The sequence below is a fragment of the Borostomias antarcticus genome (genome assembly GCF_949987555.1).
Source record: "Borostomias antarcticus genome assembly, chromosome: 8".
Taxonomy (NCBI): domain Eukaryota; kingdom Metazoa; phylum Chordata; class Actinopteri; order Stomiiformes; family Stomiidae; genus Borostomias; species Borostomias antarcticus.
This window is the reverse complement of record NC_140241.1, coordinates 23,281,928-23,303,601: the sequence shown is the minus strand read 5'-3', so window position 1 is coordinate 23,303,601 and position 21,674 is coordinate 23,281,928. Positions and strand designations below refer to the sequence as shown.

The 21,674-nt window shown below is 42.4% G+C and overlaps 2 protein-coding genes across 2 annotated transcripts in view; both read right to left on the bottom strand.

Annotated features, from left to right (window-relative positions):
• Nucleotides 1–18,107, bottom strand: part of eeig1b (estrogen-induced osteoclastogenesis regulator 1b) — a 34,590-nt gene extending 16,483 nt beyond the window's left edge. The window contains exons 1-3 of the mRNA XM_084442698.1: nt 18,050–18,107; nt 17,337–17,650; nt 2,298–2,418 (exon numbers count right to left, since the gene is read on the bottom strand). Coding sequence (XP_084298824.1) covers nt 2,298–2,418; nt 17,337–17,482 — 267 coding nt within the window. The 5' untranslated portion in view covers nt 17,483–17,650; nt 18,050–18,107. The remainder of the gene's footprint in view (nt 1–2,297; nt 2,419–17,336; nt 17,651–18,049) is intronic.
• A 929-nt stretch (nt 18,108–19,036) lies between these two features.
• Nucleotides 19,037–21,674, bottom strand: naif1 (nuclear apoptosis inducing factor 1; the record flags this gene model as incomplete). Its single annotated transcript, XM_084442539.1, has 3 exons — nt 19,037–19,572; nt 20,885–20,923; nt 21,230–21,674. The coding sequence occupies 3 exons, from the start codon at nt 21,672–21,674 to the stop codon at nt 19,037–19,039; spliced, it is 1,020 nt and encodes a 339-aa protein (XP_084298665.1).

Sequence of the window (21,674 nt, the reverse complement as noted above, 5' to 3'; positions counted from 1 at the left end):
AATAGATATGCAAGGAGAGCAGGAGTTGAAGCCATGTCCACCAAATATCAACAGCTCACCGATGCACGGGACAATGCGAGACCCTGATTCTGATTAGAGGGATGTAGCCTACGGTAAAACATTTTAAACACATGTAGCCATATTACATAGAGTAGAATTTTTCAAGTTTTCCCCAATTTTAAACACTAAAGGGTGCATAAAAAAAATAAAGGAAAAAGGGGAAAACACAATAAGACGAACAGTGCACACTGTATTAATATCTCCTTTTGCCTGACGCGGCTGGATCTGCAAGCGTTTGGTCGCTATAGGTGTTAAGAACGCCCCAGACCCTTCTTACAAAACCTTCTTAATGAAAGATCGTCTTTGGCTAAGAAGCAATCTGGGAAACGCGTTTGCTTCTTACGGGAGCCTTAAGAAGGGTCTAGGAATCTTCTTAGCGTTAAGAAGTTTTTGGGAAACCCGGCCAATGCAAGTTACAATAATGATTCTTTTCAGACTATATTCTACCCTCAGTGATTTACGACAGTCATACATTTCACTATTGGATATAGGATATTGCAATGCAATTGTCCAGAAATCAGTGGAGTGTAATAACTGTATGAAGTGGTGAAGATGTGACTTTCCCAAGCTAATCCGCTGTGCAACAATATAAACAAACAGGCTGGAACAGAATGGATGAATGAGCGTGGAGTTGGAGAGAAAAAGAAGTTAACTCTTTCAGCAGGAGGAGATCAAAATCATTGTGCGCCAAGTATCAGAGCCGAATAATGATATGAAATGTTAAAGTTACATGGAGAGCGGTGGCTGTCAGTACTTAATGAAATTAATTTGTAGGCCTACAGAAAGATGTGGTGGTATCTCAATAACGTATCTTAACTGATGCATTTAGCATAATTGGCTATTGTTGTATCGGCTTGGCTTGTAGGCTAATACAACATTCAAATGATGGCAATTGGTATATGCCTACGTTCAGCAAATGTTTTTCAGAGGACTGTATTCTAGTAGCCTGACGCACCAGATGGTATGAAGGCAAGCGCTATAGGCACGTTACTCACCGAAGTGAAGACATTTTTCAAAAGATGAAAGCCTTTTCTCCAAGGTGGCTACAGTTATAGCCCCCAACATTTTTAAAATAAGAAGTAACATTTTGCACTTAAAAAGCACATATCCACTCAGCTATTATGGTATCCACTAGCCTGGCTTCGCGACCCTAATCTCACAGGATGTCACAGGCATCATGGAGAGAGATCATGTGATCAGGGTTGTGAAGCCAGGCTATGCACTTATTATTCTGACAGAATTGGGCTTTATTGTATATAGCACATTATACCCTCACTCATTCATTGGTCTGCTTTTCCAGAGATGGACATATGCTTTTTTTCTCAGGTGAGAGAGTAAGATCAAACGGATGTTAACTGTTGACACCAAAAGAGGAAGAGGAGGATAGAGAAGGAGAGAAGGTGAGAGAGACGGGTGGAGTCCACAGAGAGAGAAAGATAAAGAGAGAGAGAGAGAAAGATAAAGAGAGAGAGAGAGAGAGAGAGAGAGAGAGAGAGAGAGACCCATGTGAGAAAGTGGACAAGTAGTCAAGACAACGTACGTAAGGCAGCTTCTGTTTTGCCCACATTCTAATCATTGCAGTGGCTTCCAGATATTTCACATAACGAGGAAGTGTCTTGATAAGCTGCTATCAAATGTGGGACTCTTACATTTATTTACATCACAAATACTCTGTTTGCTTTATTTATCATCAGTCATTTTCTAGTTGAATATAATATGTTTGTGTGTGATTGTCAGTCACATACACACACACACACACACACACACACACACACACACACAACCACACAATCTCAGAGCTGTCCACAATATGATTCCAGCGATGCAACAGATAGGGTGTGCGACCGTATCTTAGATGTTCAATTCTGATAGCATTTGCCACAGAGGCGTGAGACATGTTCTGACACAGAAGTGTGTGAAAGGTTAGTTAGGAGAGAGGGTGGGAATGGTAGGTTTATGTAAGGAGTGGCAAATTGGACCACAGTGCATGACTCACAGTAAGTGGTATTACACATAACTACTATCTGCAATAGTGCAAGCTAGTAGCTTCATGTTGCAACTGTTTATTTAACAGTACCTAGGTAACAACGGACTAGGTTGACGCCTCACCCCAGAATGTAGAACAGTAGCCACTGTACAGTATTCTGGGGTGGGGTCTTGTCCCTGCCAGCGCTGTTCCCTAGGTTGGGTTGGTAAACTAAAGGGAAGGAAAGGTGCATGTTGGGAATTGTAGTTACCTTGCGTACAGAGACTCTACAGATGCAGGGGTCAAGGACTCCAGTGGCAGGACTGGCACTCATCTTACAAACAAAGGAGAACCTCTTGGTCCAACGCACACAGTTCTGCTGGACCTCCTCCCTACGGGCAGAGAGAACGAGAGGCACTGGTTAGTTCATCAGAGGGAAAGTCATCTGTTATCTTTATAGTTTGAAATAAAGTAATACATGATTGTTTTATTGATGATAATGATTAATCATTTATTTTCAGTAGCGTCTGGTGGTGGGTATACTTTATAAACTTCTCCATGATTTTCCCATAACTTCCTAGCACATTTCCATGACTGCATTTTAATGGGTAAAGTAGCAATACAGCTATTATAATCATGTATTATAGTAAATGTATTGACAGCATACTGTAGATGTGAGAAAAGACAAATAAGGTGGATAGATTGGAATGAGCACTCGCACCCGCACCCGCACCCACACCCACACCCACGCGCGCACACACGCACACACGCACACACGCACACACGCACAGACAGCAACAATGGCCCCGCTGAAGATGACGCCACAGAGGGAAAAGGAGAACAATATTAAGTTACATTAACTACTACTGTCACAAGCCTAAAGAATGCAATAATGAAGGTGATACAACCAAGCTCAGAACAAATAAACCTACAGGGCAGTTCAACATCACTGATATGGCCACAAAGCACACGCCAACGTTCCTCCGTTGAGGAGGGAGGGAAAAACAAAAACAACACGGACAAGTGGTGAACCCCAGAGCACAGATCAGCCAAAGACAATTGAATGCATGTGGCTGGAAATCTCAATTGCCTTTGATTTTCTTGATACATATTTTTGATGCAACGATCAACGGGACTATGAGGGTTAATCCGTTTGGCAATAGAGAAAGGGGTTATAGACACTGCAGAGATGAGTAACGGCTGCACTGTTGTGCTGATAGAGCTACTCGGGGAGGAGTGGAGCTACAGCGAAGCAGCGGGAGGTCCCCTGGCCTCAGATGTGCTGACGTGACCCCGGTCTGGCCCTGACGTGGCCACAGGAGCGGCTGATCCCAGCCTGCCTGCCCTCTCTGGAGTCACACCAGCTCAGGGGAGGAGGGGGTTGAGTCTAGATGCACGCCAACATACAGTACAAACGCATACCTGCCATTTCTTTTTAGCGGTGAACAGCAGCTCTATAGCTCGCTCTGTCCATCAGTTGGTCCACGAAAATGTCCACAAAACTTGGGTCTGGCTACACATGCGCGCTGCTAACATGCAAGCACTACATACTGCACATACAAAACAGAAAAACACACTCTTGCGTGTATACACACAAGCACACACACATGCGGAGAAATACAGATGAAAGACATCTGTCTCCAATCTCCACAGGCAAATGGAAATGCCCCTGAAAGAGCGGAACATCTGGACAGGGGAGAAGTAAGTAAAGAGTGAGAAGAGAGAGGAGGAACGCAAGTGTGACTGATTACACCCCTGATAAGGAAGTCACACATCATTAATAATAGGGATGATTTTCAGATCTAACAGACAACCTTGTGAGCTTGAGCTTGTGTTTAAGGGGGGGGGGAATGAATAATTCAAAAGCGTTTCATCCATGTTTGGAAACGGGAATGATTTGAGGAGCTGAGCGTGACGTTGAGCAGAGACATACACTGTATGGACAAAAGTATTGGGACACCTACACATTACACCTACAGGAGCTTTTATGACATATCATTCTAAGTTCATAAGTATTAATATGGAGTTGGTCCCCCCTTTGCAGCTATATGTTGCATATTTCCTTTAAACCTGTTTTCACTTCGTCATTATTGGCTATTGTGTGTAGATGTTTTAGGCAAAAAATTAACTCAATCTATTGACTATCTATAGACTATCTGTAGACTTCTGCATCCTCCTCCAATGTGACTGCAGCTGCAGAAGTCATACAGCAACATGTACCCACCATTGGGCAGGTTTCTAAGGACTCAAATCGGTGTCAAAACAGCTGAGGGACTTTGAATGGAAGTGCCAACCGAACCCTAACTAGGGAGGGTGGGTGGGCTTATCACAGGCTTGTTTTGTGAAATCCGTTTTGTACGTTATTAAGGAGGACGAGCTCCCTTCACTGTTGTATATTTGGGGGAATTCTGCTTCTCCTACCTTTGTAGGGTTAGTTACAAAGTCTGGCTTCCATACAACCTGAAAATGTGTTTGTGCCACAGTGAGTCTAGTTCTAACACACTGAAAAACACAGTCCTGGAAATCCTGTTTCCAGTTCCACTGTCCAGTCGATGACATACTGTACTGTACTGCTCCTGATGGGAAAACAAGCCACACACCCTGGGTCACTTCTCCAGCCCTCATATACTGTAAACAGACCCTCAGACAATGCTGTGGAAACAACCTGAAGCTCTGATGCAGGAGTGGGGTCTGAAAACAAACTGCATATGTTGTGGGGGTGGGCTGAGTTTCTCTGTACATGACCGTCTCTTCCCCTCTCTCTGTCTCTCTCACACACACACACACACACACACACACACACACACACACACACACACACACACACACACACACACACACACACACACACACTCTGTCCATCTCTCTACTCCCTCACAATGATGATATAGTACAGCCATACAACATCGTCTCTCAAATATCCTTAATTTTATGGAGAACACACACGTGAGCACACACACACACACACACAATGGAGACAGTCCACAACTAGCACTACACACACACACACACACACACACACACACACACACACACACACACACACACACCCACAACACACACACACACACACACACAGCAGCAGTCCACACACCCCTATCAGCATGTGCTTACAGCGCCAGTAGGTACAGATGGTTTCAGTCCGTGGTCAGGTCACTGACCAGCCTTCCTCAATAATGAGATGAACAAACAGAGAGAGCAGGGGCTTCACAGCGCTGTCAGGACTACAGTTACATAACACACAGGGGGTTATGGAAACTCAGTGTGCTCTAGGCTGTGGGGTACATATTATCTTGTGTACACACGCATGCACACACGCACGCACACACAACACACACGCGCACACACACACGCACACACACACAAACACAAACCTTAGGGTCAAGGGTGCTCTCAAGTCATACTGTAGGTGTGCATTCCGTTCTGACTGTCTGTTCCTCTTGAAAATGATGGTGGCTGACTTGATATACAGTAGTACACCACTACATACTCTATAATAGTTGATGGGAATAGCAAAATACAAGCATGCACAAACACATCTCTCAAGGGAATTCATCTGAACTACCATCAGCTCAGTCATAGGGAATGTGCAGTGGGTTCTGGGGAATTATGCAGTCTCATGCTATAGCTTGAGCAGCACACTCTATGTCAATGTCATTTGATTTATATAGCATCATTCATACAAATCAATGTAGCACATAATGCTTTCCAAAAAGAGATGGATAAAAACAAATCGTATAAACACAGTGAGAACAGATTTAAAAGAAACAATCAAAGTAAAAGATTTACAAATTAAAAGATAGTGTAAAGTAGAATAAAAAATATAAAAACAGAATAGAAATTAAGAACACTAGGATATTACAAGTAACCCTTTGTCCTAAAAGCAATGTTAAAAAGGTATGTTTTAAGATCTCACTTAAAAGTTACCACGGTCCCAGACATTCTCAGGTGTGAGCTACAAACATCTAAACTGCAAAACTCCATGAACTACAAACCTCAAGGTTATACATTCAAACTGACTAGGAAGCCAAAAAATAATAAAGGAGAGAGTGGATTAACTAGTTTCAGTCTGACTCTCTCCACTTTCCATATCGCACAAACAGATGGTGACTATGGCATGAAATGTATAGGCCCAAAACTTGAACAACGTTGTTTTAATGAGCTAGCTTTAAAATGTATCCACATAGATGTGATAGGGAGACGTGTAAACAAACTTTCTTCAATTTACATCTCGTCAATACTGTAGAGAATATTGTGAGAACACAACACCACTTTTCATGGAACGCCTTGTTCCCTGGTTTTTCTTTTGCCAAAACGCTGATATTAAAGTTTATTTGCATGAGTAGACAAGTTTGCGGGAGCATTTCTTCTCATTACAGAGGCCTGTGGCTTTCTCCTACGCACCGGCCATACAGGTGTCGACCATTTTACAGGTTCCTTGTATTTTCTTGCCCAAACCGGTCTACATGCACTTCACACTGCTCTTTCACACCTGGACAAGAGTAGCAATAATGCAAGAATGCTGTTCATAATATATACTGCACCATGGCTAGCTCACAGTACATTAAAACATTCGAGTTGTAAACCTTCCTAGATTTTATTCCATTATCAAACACCATCTGTCTGAATGATATGCACACTGGAGGGTTTGAATATGTGGGTCTCAAATTTTTAACACACTGAATGGAACTAACGAGTTTTGTGTTTATCTAATGATTTAGCTACTGTATAACTGAGCCTCATCCCATCATACAATCTCACAATATAAATAGAGGAAACTATGTCTGTCTGACTCAATTTTTCTCCTGAACAGGTTGCTAATCCATCTGAAACTGCACTTGGGCATTGATCATTGGCATATTAGGCAGGGACTGACTTTTCAATTCAACGTTTTCAATTCAACGCCCTTTAAAGCTGCTAAACTGATTTTTTTCCCCCCACGTTATGGCGTCCTGATAGCGTTCAACTTCAATGACTCACCCCTACCATCGCCTGTCATTTGCTCCGCCCCCATGCCTTAAATGTACTTATAAGATGTTTGAGGCCTTTCATTTGTAGACAAGTCTCTTATTGCCAACTCTGCGCAGAGTTGGGTGTGCACATCCTCGGAATTAAATACATTGTGCATTGTCTCACACATAGTTTGCTTAGATCGTCTGATAACCTCCCCAAAAGGTATGCATGCAACCCAGTCTCACACATAAACGTTGAAGGGGATTTATTTCATCTGGATACTGATATGTCAGAAAAATTATATGGATTGAATGATCATATTGCTTCAGAATTTTAGCCAATTTCTGTATTTCATTCATTTGCACTTTTCATAGAAGATAATATCTTGGTGGTCTACTCTACTGATAGTCATGTCTCTCTTATGAAGTATTTAGCCCATGTTTAGTGCTCTGTAAATGTTTGTAGCTAATAGATTTAAACATTTTCAGCTTTCTCAAACGTCTCGTTCTCTGGAAAATGAAGGGGTAGGATCTACAGTATGTCCATCCCCCTTTTGCTCTCTGTAAAGCACATTGTGTGGCCTCTGTGTATGAAATGTGCTATAAATAAAGTGTGATTTGATTTAGAACAAGAACCAGACAAGCAAGGACGCTCCTCAACCTCTAAACTCTGTGGATTTGGAAAGTAGAAGCTGAAGTAGATTCCATCGTGGGGGAAAATTACTGACTTCTTCATAAGTTTACTAGAACACATCCTTAAGGCTGGAGCCCGGTGCCCACGCCCTACTCTCATGTCCTCTCTAATCCCACTTTCTCTCTCCCAGACAGACAGGCCCAGGCAGAGGCCCAGGCAGAGGCCCCGGCAGAGGCCCCGGCAGAGGCCCAGGCAGAGGCCCCAGCAGAGGCCCAGGCAGAGGCCCCAGCAGAGGCCCAGGCAGAGGCCCCGGCAGGCCCACATGCAGTCTTTAGATAGAATATTCATGCAAGAGCCTGCGGGACACATTCCTTCATTATGAAAGAGAAAAGCTTCCTGGTAGGGGTTACAAAAACGGATACTTAGATTCTGATTCAATACTTAAAAAAAAACACACAAAAAAACAGATCTGGCTGGCTTCTGCCACCCCCAGAAGCCAGGATGAATGCACATCAACAGGTTATGTGGCATTCATGGGGTCTAGCTCGTCAAGTTCTATTTGGAATTTGCTTGCTTTTTCTAGCTAGATAATTGCGTAATTAGTATCACAATTATGTTATCATGACATCCCTGTTTCCTGGGTTTATGAGGACAATCAATGGCAGTGGGTGGTATCCAAAGCACTTTACAATGGCTTCTCATTCACCCATTCACACACCGATGGCGGCAGCTGCCATGCAAGGTGCTAGCCTGCTCACAGGGAGCAATTTGGGGTTCGGTGTCTTGCCCAAGGACACTTCGACGTGTGGGACAGGAGGAGCCGGGATTCGAACCTCCGACCCTACAATCATTAGACGACCTGCTCTACCTCCTGAGACACAGCCGCCCCACATATATGCACGTTTCCTTGCTGTGGCTGGTTCATTTAACTTCTGAAAGCCGAAATGCCAGCGTATTCACTTGTTGTGAGAAGTCTGTTAGGTCTGCACTCATGGCAACTGGTAAACTGGGTCTAGAAGATACCATGATGTCAGAGTGGAGTACTCATGATTCACCCATTGACACATAATGCCCAGTTAGTCACGTACAGTAATTGGAGAAGCCGTAAGCAGGAGCCCAGTCCCAGGGGATGGTGGGAATGTTAGTAGCTCATTGAGGGACAGCTCCCTGGAGAGAGACAAACACAGAAGGATCTCCTCTGAAGTCTGGCCTTGTGAGAATGCTTGGATAACTATACTAGACGAACAAACCGGGCCAAGCCTTGAAACCGGGGCACTAGGACAAATTGTACTAATTGTAAATCTCTGCATCAGATAAAAGCATCTGCTAAATGACAACAATGTTATGTAAATCTATAGGGGGAGGATGAGCGATTGATCTGAATCCATTCAGATTGCCCTTCTTTATTTACACGGGGGGAAAAAAATCTAACACACTATCGAACACAAATATGTCCAATGAGATGTTGAACCAGTAAGACGTAGCAAGTCACCTTTGAAATAGATGCCAGAAGGGTTGTATTAGGTATTACAGCCATCCTCCTGAGAAGCAGGTTGTGTGTACGCTCAGCATTCAGGTCAGTAGTGCACAAACGGTTTGTGCGTGCAAGTTGCAGATCTGCTCACACCTACATTAACGGCAGCTATAAACGTTAGGCTATTTGTTGTCGGAGGTAAAAATAAAAAAAACTGTTCTAGTATCGTCTAGTTGAGGTCTTGCTGACTAACTTGCTGGCTGGGCTTTTTGACTTAAATGTAGTCTTGTGTTCCTGCTCCTCCCTCTCTTTCAGCTTGCCTCTTTTTTTCTTGTGGTGGAATCTTTGGAATGAGGCTGGGTTGGCTGCAGCATGTTGGTCATACAGTCCAAGAGCCAACTAGTATTTAAAAACAGCCTCCTCCCCGTATACTTGTACACTGTGATATACTTGAGCCTAGGCTCAAGGTTCTTTGGACAGGACATGTACAATTACTTAAAGGGTATGCTTATTTACTTGACTGATACTCAAATGATCTTATCCAAAGAACTACAACTATTATTATAGAGTAGCTGCTCAGAACAGGCGTTTTGTGGAGGAAGAGGAAGAAGGAGGAAGAAGGAGACGACATATGACAAATACATGAGAGTCTCTGCCCGGACCCTAATTATTTAAAACTTCTTAAATTAAAAATATCTTTAAAATCATATGTCTGAAATCCAACAGTACAACGACTGAGTATCCATTAGCATGTTTATTCTGCATCACCCAGGGCTTGAACTCACAACCATAGACACCAAGGGAAGGAATGTTCTTTTTGAGCCAAGTGTGAAGCTATCAATTTGGCCTTTACTTGGCCTTCGGATAAAACTTCTTAGGTTGTACAAGAAGTTCTCAAACAAACTTAAATCGCACATGTGATTTAAGACGTGGAAGCCATCAAACTAGTGTCAAACCCCATCCATCCATCCATCACGACTTAGGAGTGGAGTCAATTTGCAGGTTGTAGTCCTAGGTTTGGCGAAATTGGGCAAGGTTGCCAACAGATGTCTCTGATTGGTGGCGCCTGTTACTATGGAATGAGATGGCACTATAGGATTGTGGGTAGTGTATTTTTCCCACATATGGCAGCAGTAGTTGAGGGGAGAGAATGAGGACAGAATTCAAAATACTGTTAAATTCAGTTTTAAGGCTTCAGATTCAGGCTCAAAGCATATGGACTTTTCTACTCATTTGATAGCATGAACATCTGATTTGTTATGATTTTTTCAAGTTTTATACTTTAGACAGTTGCTGGAGTGCCACCATCAGGACTAATAGCTCACAATGCCAGTTGAGGACTTTTGGCATAGGACTGCACCTACCGTAAAACTTCAATTAATAGCCCAGGGTTTTATTTCCTTCAATTGCTGAACTCAACCGGCCTATATTTGGGACAGGTAACCATTTTCCCATACTTAACATAATTACACAACTAATTTCCCTTTCATGATAGAAAATTTCCATGTGGCAAGAGGACAATTTGTGTCCATGTAATTTTGGTTACATTCCTGTTACAACATAAGGGTACTGCAGCTTTCATTTGAACCCAGTCAGAGATGTTCCATCTTGGACAGACACATATTTTCACATGGGAAAATATTCTGTTTCTGTTTTATGTTTTTGTCAAGTTGGAAAAAGTGAAGCCGTCAGCTGAATCTCAAATTACTCAATCCTTTCCTCCCAACAACCATCAACAAGCACAGCCTGTAGGCAAACAGACATTTCAAATTCTATCATAGCAGACATACAGTATTTAGAAAAACAGTTACCCAATGAAAGTAAACTAGCTGGTTGCCGCCTTCAGCCAGTGGGTGTGGAGCAGAAGAGACTCCTCCAATGATGAAAGGGAGGATGATCCTTGTCAACAATCAGGATGAAAATAATTAAAAATAATGTTTGTGATTGCGTTAACACTGCTGGTACATTTGACTTATAAATCACCAACAGTTCTGCAACAACATCATCAGCGCTCTGAATTTCAGGACCATGTCACAGAGCAGAGTATACGGGCATCTTGGAAATAAATTCTTGTGGCGTCAACATCACCTTCTAGCCTAGATACCTAATGGCGGATCAGGGCACTGCAAAGGGGGAGGACTGGGGCGGCGGCGGTGTAGCTCAGTTGGTAGAGCGGGTCGTTCAGTGATCGTAGGGTCGGTGGTTCGAATCCCGGCTCCTCCTGACTACCTGTCGAAGTGTCCTTGGGCAAGACACTGAACCCCAAATTGCTCCCAATGAGCAGGCAAGCGCCTTGCATGGCAGCTGCCGCCATTGGTGTGTGAATGGCGCTCCGGGCCAGTGTAACAACTGGATGGGGAGCGCGTTACAAATGCAGTACCTATACCTATACTCCTTGAACATTTGTTCGTCACCTGCTGGTGTGGAGGTCATTTACATTATCTTGTAAGTAAATCACAAAAATATATATCCTGGTTGAAACATCATAGCGACAACCAAAGCAGTCATGTTGTGAAGTATCTTAATTATGGCCGTAAGCAAGATCAGGTTTTCTCCATGGCCCCTGGCATTGTCATCTTGCTTCTGAAACCGTGATCATCTGGTTGAGGGATATAGAGCTTGGGGGTCATTCCGAGACAGTCATTGTGTGTGTGTGTGTGTGTGTGTGTGTGTGTGTGTGTGTGTGTGTGCAGCTTGAATGCAGTAATTCAGTAACCGAGAAATGCTGCAGAAAACATGGAAGTTAACATCATTTGTTATGAGAAAACCAGTATTCCCTGTCGGAGCACAACAGACTAATCAGAAAAGAAAGCAGTGTTCGCTTGAAGAAATGCAAGGAAGTAGTTCTAGATTTTGTGCTGAGGTGGCAGTCACAGTCAGGTGGCTCTCCCTGCCCAAAGGGAGAGAGAACATAGAAAATCCTGCGCTGTGAAACTGGGACACTCAGAACATAACAGTTGGTGACATAAAGTGTGATGGCCTTGACACAGTAAATGTCCGGAACACAGTGTGACATAACACCCGGGCTATGGGCTAACAGTAACTCCCTTTTTACAGTGTATGTGTATGTTTGAGATACACAGAACACTCCTTCCACATGATTGGAGAGTACAAAGTCTATGCAGCTGGAATGAAGCAGTTTTGAAGAGGTTAGTTTTGATTTTTGATTCGATGGTTAGTTCAATGATAGCCTCATTATATTGGCTTTATGAGATAACTTTTTATATAGCAAAATATTCAGGATTTTCTACTATTAGTTTATGAATTGGCCTTAGCAAGACCCAACTAATAATTTTTGTGACATGAGACCACATGAGACCCTGTGAATTTATGATTTTATTTTAGAATTTCAGTGTACTGGCTAGTACACTGTACTGCGAGTATACTGCTAGTATACTGCAGTTATTATCAAGACCAGAGGGGGTGCCAAAGTGCCGAGTTATCTCATGCAGCTTAAACTTGAAAATTACCATTATACCATTAGTTAATAGTTTAGTTTAGCTAAAAGCTGAGATTACTGCTCAAGTCCACAATCTTTTTTTCCCCATAATTCCCCAAGTTAGTTAGTTTGTTTGGGATAACAACAGTAATGTGAGTTTTCTAATTTTCTCTTCCCAGTTTTACCCTTTTCATCAATAAAATGTTGTTTTTATAACCACGTCTCATTGATTGGGAACATATATATATAGAGAGATAGATAGAGATAGATAGAGCGAGAGATAGAGAGAGAGATAGATAGATAGATAGATAGAGAGATAGAGATAGAGATAGAGATAGAGATAGAGATAGAGATAGAGAGATAGATAGATAGATAGAGCGAGAGATAGAGAGAGAGATAGATAGATAGAGAGAGAGAGAGAGATAGAGATAGAGAGATAGATAGATAGAGAGAGATAGATAGAGATAGAGATAGAGAGAGACCTATACAGTATATAAATTACATAACTATAACAGAGACAGTGTAATTGTTCTCCTATTGCAAAACAGTCATCCTTGAGGGAACAAGGCCTGGAGAAAGTGGAGGGAGAGAGAGAAATGTGCAGCGGCCTGGAAAACAAAAACCTGTCTGTCTGCAGTATCACTTCACTCATCTCATTAGTTATCTGCCTACACTCTCTCTCTTTCTCTCCCTCCCTTCCTCCCTCCCTCCCTCTCTACTTGTCACTGATTCTGAATAGCCTACACAGAAGTGATGTTCTGGGACATTTATGACTTAAGTACCAACCCACTCATGTTCTCTCGCTCTCTCATTCTCTCTCTCTATCTCTCTCACACATACACACACACACAAGACAGACACACAGCTTTGTCGAGAGTGAGACTGGATTGAGAGGGACGGTGGAGGGGTGTCATTGTGTGTATCTCTCTCACACACACACACACACACACACACACACACACACACGCACACACACACACACAGACACACACACACACACACACACACACAGAGGAGACACAATCACGGCCTTGTTGAGAGTGTGATGGATTGAGAGGGGCTGTCAGTGCATTGGCACAGTCAACGCCTGGTACAGAGAGAGTGAGGCCATGGCACCACGGGACTATGACAAACATCAGTGACCAGTGAGACACGAGTGTGCGACACATTCTGTTTGTTAGGTATTTTGACCTTTCTTTATTCATACAGTAAGCTAGAATACTAATGGTAGACTATCTGTAGCTAGCTAGCTAGCTAGCTCCTGGTAGCATTGTAAGTTGCACCTTGGTTTATATGGGGTTGGGAGTGGTACTGGACCGAGCTTATCCTGCCATGTGGAACTACTTTCTACTGGCACAGCGGCCTCAATTCCCGCTCATCCAAACAGCTTTACAGGGAACACATGCATGTCCTTGGGTCCTGAGAAATACACCTGCCTTAGTTCAACTTTATACAGTGCCCAGTTGTCAAGCAAAAGAAGGTACAGACACTCAGAGAGACAGACTTCCTGCCTTTATTAGGGAGATGCTTTTCAAAAACATCTGACTATTCAGAAGTACTCAAAATACCAGTCTAACCTCAACTCCATGTTTGGTCCAGCTACAGTGTATCCTGTTCATATTTTGTGAATTTGTATCAAAACTCGAGATAGGTTGTAGATTCGATTTGAGAATTTGCACTTGGATTTTGGAATCTGCACTCACAGCCTCAATGTGAGAGCTTGTAAAATAAAAATATGAAGTTGTATGTTGAGAATTGCATTCACAGAATATGTTCTGAATATAGAGTAGACAAAAGTCACAAATGTGCAAATAAACACTCAAAGATTTTCACATGTCGATAAGAGTCTCTGAGACTATGGGGCTGGATTATGGGCTTTATTCAGTTATCCACTCCCAGTAACAGCAAACCCCCCCACCCCAAAAAAATGAATGGTGACAATCTTGGTGTGGCCCTTTAAGGGGAATTAGCAGTCCGGCACCTTGTGGTACTGTTATCCTTCTTAGGCCTTGTATGCAAACTAAAGACCAGCGTTATCATTTATGCAAAAGCTGCAACCACAGACAGCTAGGCCATGGACACCTGTGCATTGAAAAGACTAGTGCACAGTGCCTGTGGAGCTGTCATGATCTATTGATCAATCGAGCATTCAATCGAGCGATCAATCTGTTTATCTAAAATTGACATTTTGCCTCCTGAGCTCATGGAGATGAATGGGCGGTTTTGTTTGGCCGCAGTGTTAATGTAGTTAACAAAAATATTGACTAAAAATATGTGTTAACCTTTTTTCCATGACCAAGACAAGATGTCGACGTCACGAAACAAGATCTTTGAAAGTACAGACTGTGACTACATCATGTTTTAATTTCGCTAGCTCAACTCTGTTATCTGTTAAAGGAAGAATGGATATCTGTTAACGTTATTAGCTGGCTAGCGTTGGCTGTCAATAGATGTCTTGGCAGATGTCTGTTCTTGTTTTTTCTTCCAGACAGCGCCAAGTGCTTGAACTTGATCTAGCAAGCATTACGTTAGCTCTTCTAGCTAACTAGTAAACTCATTGCAGACTATAGGAAATGCCGACACATGACATTAATCAAGATATCTTGTCTATTGGGCAATTGTTATTACCATTGCCAGCTAGCCAACAGTTAATTTATGCTGGGAACAACTAACGTCATTGCCTGGGAAGATCTGACTCCCATAGAGAATGAATGATTTAGTATAGGCTATGCACAGACAGTGGCTGAGACTAAAAATACTTTAGACTAAAACTAAGAAGGATAAAATGACTTAAATGTGACTAAAACTAACATGAATTTTTGTCTTAAGACTAAGTATAAATGTAAAATAACTGTCAAAATGAACACTGTTTGGGCGGCTCTGTAATAAAGGTAGCCTACCGTCCGAGTGCTGATTTGGTGTTGCCTTGGCAACATAACAGCAATGGCTCACTCAACACCCTCTCCTTTATTTGAGACATGCAGCATCAAAGCTCCTCCTCTCTCTCAGAAGGAGCCCTCTTTCATACCAGCGATATGTACCATTGCCAAATATGCATCAACAGCCCTAACACATTGCCATGCCAACGTCAACACAATCCCCACCGGCCAAAATGTCTTTACAACATTGTGCCAACGAATGTCACACCGTTTGCCTAATGTTGTGTCAACGTACGCTTGCAACCTGGGGGGTTTTCAACCTAGCTTCACTATGCCCTTAATGATGACAGAATTCTCCATTAAGCAAGCAAAGGTCTTCCAGTGGGAATCCCCAGTTCCCTGGTGAAAAAGCAGAAGCACATGCTCTCTATACACCACTAACTAGACCCCAGTGAGTTTAATCCAAGCTAGTAGAATAGAACAGAAAGTATATTTGCCATGTGTAACAACTATGGGTACAGCTACATTGGAATTCTTGTAATCGCTTGTCCTTACAGTATTTTATCAATGCCAATTAGTTCCTCATTCCAGTCCTAGGTACTCAGACATTTAAAGGCTCCCAAAATGGCAATTTACTATACTATCTGTAGTCTAGCAGTCTATCAGTATCATCGTCATCTACTTATGCCATCCAATCATGGATGACTGTGTCCATGATGTAGGCAGGACAATTAAATAACGTTCAAGTTTCTAGTTGTGCATATTGTTCAATTGTTCGAGTGCTGTCAGGTGTTGGTTCAAGTGTGCACAGAAGCAGCCAATAAAGAGACGCCAGGCTACTACAAAATAGAATGGGGGGGTCACAGAAAACGTACCAAAGAGCTATGGTTGGAACTTGGAATGTGTAGTGAGTCTGTGTACAGTATATGTGTTGTACAAATTGATAGGAAAGACTACGGTCCACAATTGAACAGACTACGTATTCACTGTGACTACGTATTCACTGTGATACCATGTATCAGGCCACTAGACCTACTGGACTTTACATGAAGATTTCCAAATGCCTCCAAGGACAGGAGTTCACTTGTGCACATGTAGCCCAGCTGAATTGCATGAACTCAACTCCACAAGTATAAATAACAGCTTTTTGGTGGTGTAGCTGGTTAAAATGGTGATGGTCACAGGGGAGACCTGGGTTCAAACTGACCCCTGGGCAATAAAAATACACAATACAGACAAGTTGGAATCCGTCACACAAGTGACAATTTGTTGAAAATGAACAGTGTCAGAGTTTGAGAGAAACTCAAGGATAACGTGTTCCTCATATCACTCTTCAGGTGTCAACTACACAAGGTAACTTTGATGACCACAAATTATCAAATATGACTAAAACAAAAGCCAAATCTGCTACAAACAAAAATGCATGCCCTGACAAAAACTGCTGTAAGCTACATCTGTTGCAAAGTTTTGTAGCAAACAAAACGGTGAAGTTAAAAGTTCCAAAATGGCCTATAGCCTACGATCTTCTCATTCTGTGTATGATATGAAATGAATGATCTAGCCTAGATCATGAAAGGATACCAGAAATCCTACATCAGGTGTTGAATCAACTTCCTTAAACTGGATTATGTACACTAGAGAATACCAGGTTTTGATTTAGGACTGAAATGTTTAGGTGCAAGGATGTATACATGTGTGTAAATTGGCTTTGTGACCACTACTGCCATTCATTCTTATTCTTAATGTAGCAGATATTTGTTGACTTACTTATCTAATCACTTAGGCCTGTTAATAGTGGTGTTGTTACCAGGTTGATCACAATCAAGGAACAAGATAAATGACCAAGGAAAAAGGAGATGGAAACAGCATGTATTTGAATACTTGCACATGCGATTCGTGTAGAATTAAGACTTTCAGTGAATATGTATTTACCTAGATGATGAGATGGCAAAATCCCCTCCGTCCAACAGTCTGATTTTGCAGAAAAGTACCCCATTGACAAACGGAACAGCTGTGAGCTCCTCCAAAGTAAAATGGATTTGAAACTTGAACTTCTTCTTTTTAATTAAAAAAGCCATTTATTAAGTGGTCGAAACGGTTTCACTGGAGTAACTGAAAACAGACTTGGGCAGTTAACTCAAGAAGAATAGGAAAAACTAAATACAACAAAATGGTTGTTTTCAATCTGGAGCTTGGAAGTCCTCGATGTCTTGGCTCAGCATCTCTGAAAAAATCTCTACCTGGACCTGCAACAGTAAAGATATGTTCCAACAGTAAATATATGTTCTATCATAATACTGATTATTCTATCATAATACTGATACATTTTCATCAAACCTTACTAAACTTTCTACTTAAACGCATAATTGGTCAATTTATTATTGCTATCCAATGCAGATATTTCAGTAGAACTACGCGGGTCTCAGCTAATTTAATTTCTCTTATGTTAACACTATTGTCAAAAGAAGCAGCATAATTCGTTTAATGCTCGATCATTCTGGTATCAAGCACTGACCTACCGCGCAAAAACAAAGCTACATTTCTAAGGGAAAAACACATGAACATTCAAATAAGACATAGCCTAAAGATCGGCTACCAGATCATTGTTTTGTAGACTATCGTGTATTAATTACAGGCCGTCTTACCCCATATTTTGCGTGAACTCCTCGGCTAAACAAATGGACCCAACACCGATAATCGCACTTCGCATCGAGGTGGTGGACGTCTGTTCGGTTTAGTCCCGCCTCATCTAACCTTATAGCGCCGCCCTTTTTTTTTTTTACACATAACACGCGGAATTGTATTTCTCCCACCATATAAAACATAATAAAACTGTGACTATCTTGTGTATTTGCACAATCAACTTGTAAGAATCCTGTAGCCTACTTTAGGCCTACATAATCATGTGAATGGACAAGTAAAGACTATCTTTGCTAATCTTTGACTTGATAAAATGCTAGGCATAGGGTGACATCTGCTGGCGAATTGGAAACCCTGCCAGTCTTTTACAGTTGTTTTTAAGACCACTTCCAACAGTGGCTTTTTAAAGACAAATCGTAAGATGAAGAGTGACTTAAACACAAAATGTAGCCTACACGAGTCATGAATAGCCTAAGCCACATAAAGCTAAAAGACACGACTTTTAATAATTTCTGAAAATAACAGGAACTTTTGCACAGATTACCTATAGAATGAATCACTTTGAATATAATCACTCAGAATTGCTTTAGAAAATGACCAATTGTCTAAAGATTTTTATTTTTTTTAAGAAATGCCAAAGCCTGATTATATTTGAATCACACAATTTGATAACACACAAGCTTTACATTCTAAATAAGTAGAGACTAGAGTCTACAGAAAAGTTGGCAAGTAACAGTTACAACTTACTTTGGTTATATCACACTAGTTTACAACTCTAATGTTCTGGACATGCTTGCTTTAAGGCAACACTTAACATATTCTCTCTACAACATGTGCGCACACAAACACTTGTACCTAAACATACGTGCACGCACGCGTGCGCAGACACACAAATAGTCAACATAATGAAACATTGCATCTCTCTCTCTCTCTCTCTCACACACACACACACACACACACACACACACACACACACACACACACACACAGTTTCATTGTACATCCTCTGCTTGCTGTTGTGGCGGCGTCTTGGGTCTCTGTTCCCCAGCCTCTGTTGCCGCCGGCCCCCCGGCCCCCACTGAGCTGTTTGAGTTCGAGCTCTCCGTCCCGCTCTGCAGGAACTTGCGGAGGTCCTTAAGTGCCGGCCTCAACATCTGGATGAGGGCCAAAAGAGCGGCCTGGGTGCCCTCCAGCGCCTGGGCCTGCCTCTCCTGTGCATAGGCCTGCGCCTCTTGAGACCGGCGGATCATCTGCAGCAGGTCGTTCTGGCCCTCCAGGTGTTGGGCGATCTGCCTCACGTGCACGTTGGTGACACGCTGCTCCTGGAGCAGACGGGCCGAGTTGAGGGCGATGCGGCTCTTCAGCTCCTGAGGCTTGGCCTGGCCCTGGGGCTGCGGGGGGGAGGACGCGCTCAGCATCTCCACCGGGGCCTCCACGGCGGTCACCGCTGCAGGCGTGGCCTCGGTCACGGTAGTGGTACAGTATTCCACCACTCCCCCTTCCTCCAGAGTGTGGTAGGTGGTCTCGGCTGTGAAAGAGAAAGAAGGGTGATTCCTTGAGGAGGATGCATCTGAATAATCGGAAAGAACCCGAATAGGTCTCCTCTCCTGTCCCCTGCATATTCGCTCTTTCTGATCTGAAAAAAGAGTCTAGGAGAAAGAAACTTTCATCTAGTCAGTTTTGACATCACTACAAATGGGGTCAAGGAGCTAAGAAAGGAAATATTTAGCGTAAGACTTTAGAAAATGAAGATGCATCCTAATGATCTGTAACTGCAGCACAACAGTAACACAAACACAACTGACTCAACTAATTGAGGATTGACGGATGATAAAGTAATATCATCTCAGGGGGAATTCGGCTAGACTAGAAACATGCATGCCAGACAGTGCAGGGAGGGAATTGATTTCTGTACATAACCTGTTGTTCCCCTCAGGACCAGAGGATGGAGACACACAATGGCAGGAGATGACTACAGCATAATCTCATTGATAGTGTCCTTCGAGAGACTGACTCTTGAGTCTAGTGTCCTTATATTCTGTTTCTAGCCTAGCCTAGATCCTAGATGGGTGCAAAAAAACAATAGCCCTACACACCTTCACAAAAGCCCTGCATTAACACCAAGGAACATATCAAAGATCTTTATTCTTTGATTAACAAGGCTGTTTTAATGATTGTGTGGTTCTGATTAACAGAGGTGGGACCAAGTCACAATCTTCACAAGTCAGTATTCACCCTCAAGTCCCAAGTAGCGATGGGCAAGTCTGTAGAAAGTCACAAGTTAGTCTAGGTGGGGGATTTTGGGGCCAGTCATACGTCAACAGTGTTAAGTGAGTTTTCAATTCCTCTCATGTCGCATTTATAGATACCTATGCCCACCTCCCTTGTTCTCTGTAAAGCGCATTGTGTTGCCTCTGTGTATGAAATGCGCTATACAAATAAAACTTTGATTGATTGATAGATACACTTTTAGCTTGTCAGACCCAAATTATACTAATTTACCTGAGCCCGAATTTGATCTTGAGTCAATCATCATGCTCAAGTCAAAGTCAAGTCTCAAATCATAGATGCCCAAGTCAAAGTTGAGTCCCAACTGTTTTCGCCTTTTGCCATGTAAAAGTCTGAAGATGTCATAATCTGTGACTCCAGTCCACATCTCTGCTCATAACAGTTGAATCAGGTGTTCTAATACTGGGCTTGAACAAAACATTCCCATTATTCTGAGTCTGAGTTTGAATTGGAATTCAGTTTTCTGATATTGAAATATCTTTACATTTTCTACTTAGAGAGAAGTGAGTCATGGGTCGTCAACTCTATCAATGCTAAAATCAACAACTTACCATCTAAAGGTTTCGTCTCTTCACAAACTCTTGCTGAACCTGATTGAAGATAAAAGTCAACAGTTAGACCTATTGTTAATACCACTATGTTTTGACAAAATGTAAAAGATCTGAAACAGATGTTGCATTTGTAAAGTGTCAACAATGAACAATGTTTCCTATTCATTTTTTAAATTAGACTTCCATTGATACTTGCGGCTGTTTGTGTCCCTTACACATTTGTGTATGTCACGAGTGTAACAGAAACGGATGGCTATATCTGATCTGATAACGTTGTGAACGTTAGGTAGCCTGTAGAAAAACCTGCCAGAATGCATTTTCGTCTACACGATCTGATCAACTTACTTTCAGTGAGTGTCACAGTGGTTGCTGCGCTCATAGTAACAGGTAGAGTTATCTCAGCGTCCGAGTCTCCTGCAGGTAAACTGATGATAGTAGCCTCTCCCAGGAGGTTACAGATCCGCTGCTGCATAGCCGTGAGGATGACGGGAACTGGAGTACAGTCGGTTGATGTCCCCTCAATTGCTGCTCTTGCTTGGGCCACTTTGCGCCGAACCTCGGTCTTCATATCGGACCACTTCTTCTTGACTTCACCCAACTCTCTTGGACAGGTAGTTACTGCGTTCACCTTTTTCAAAATTTCTAGCCAAGCGTTATTCTTTGCAATGTGGGTGACTCCAGCATTGAAGTGGTTAACGAGCGTGTGCTTTTGTTTCTCTATTTCCTCCACAATAATTTCTACCTCCCTCTCTGAAAAATTCATTTTTCTCTTTTTGGCAAGCGATGCCAT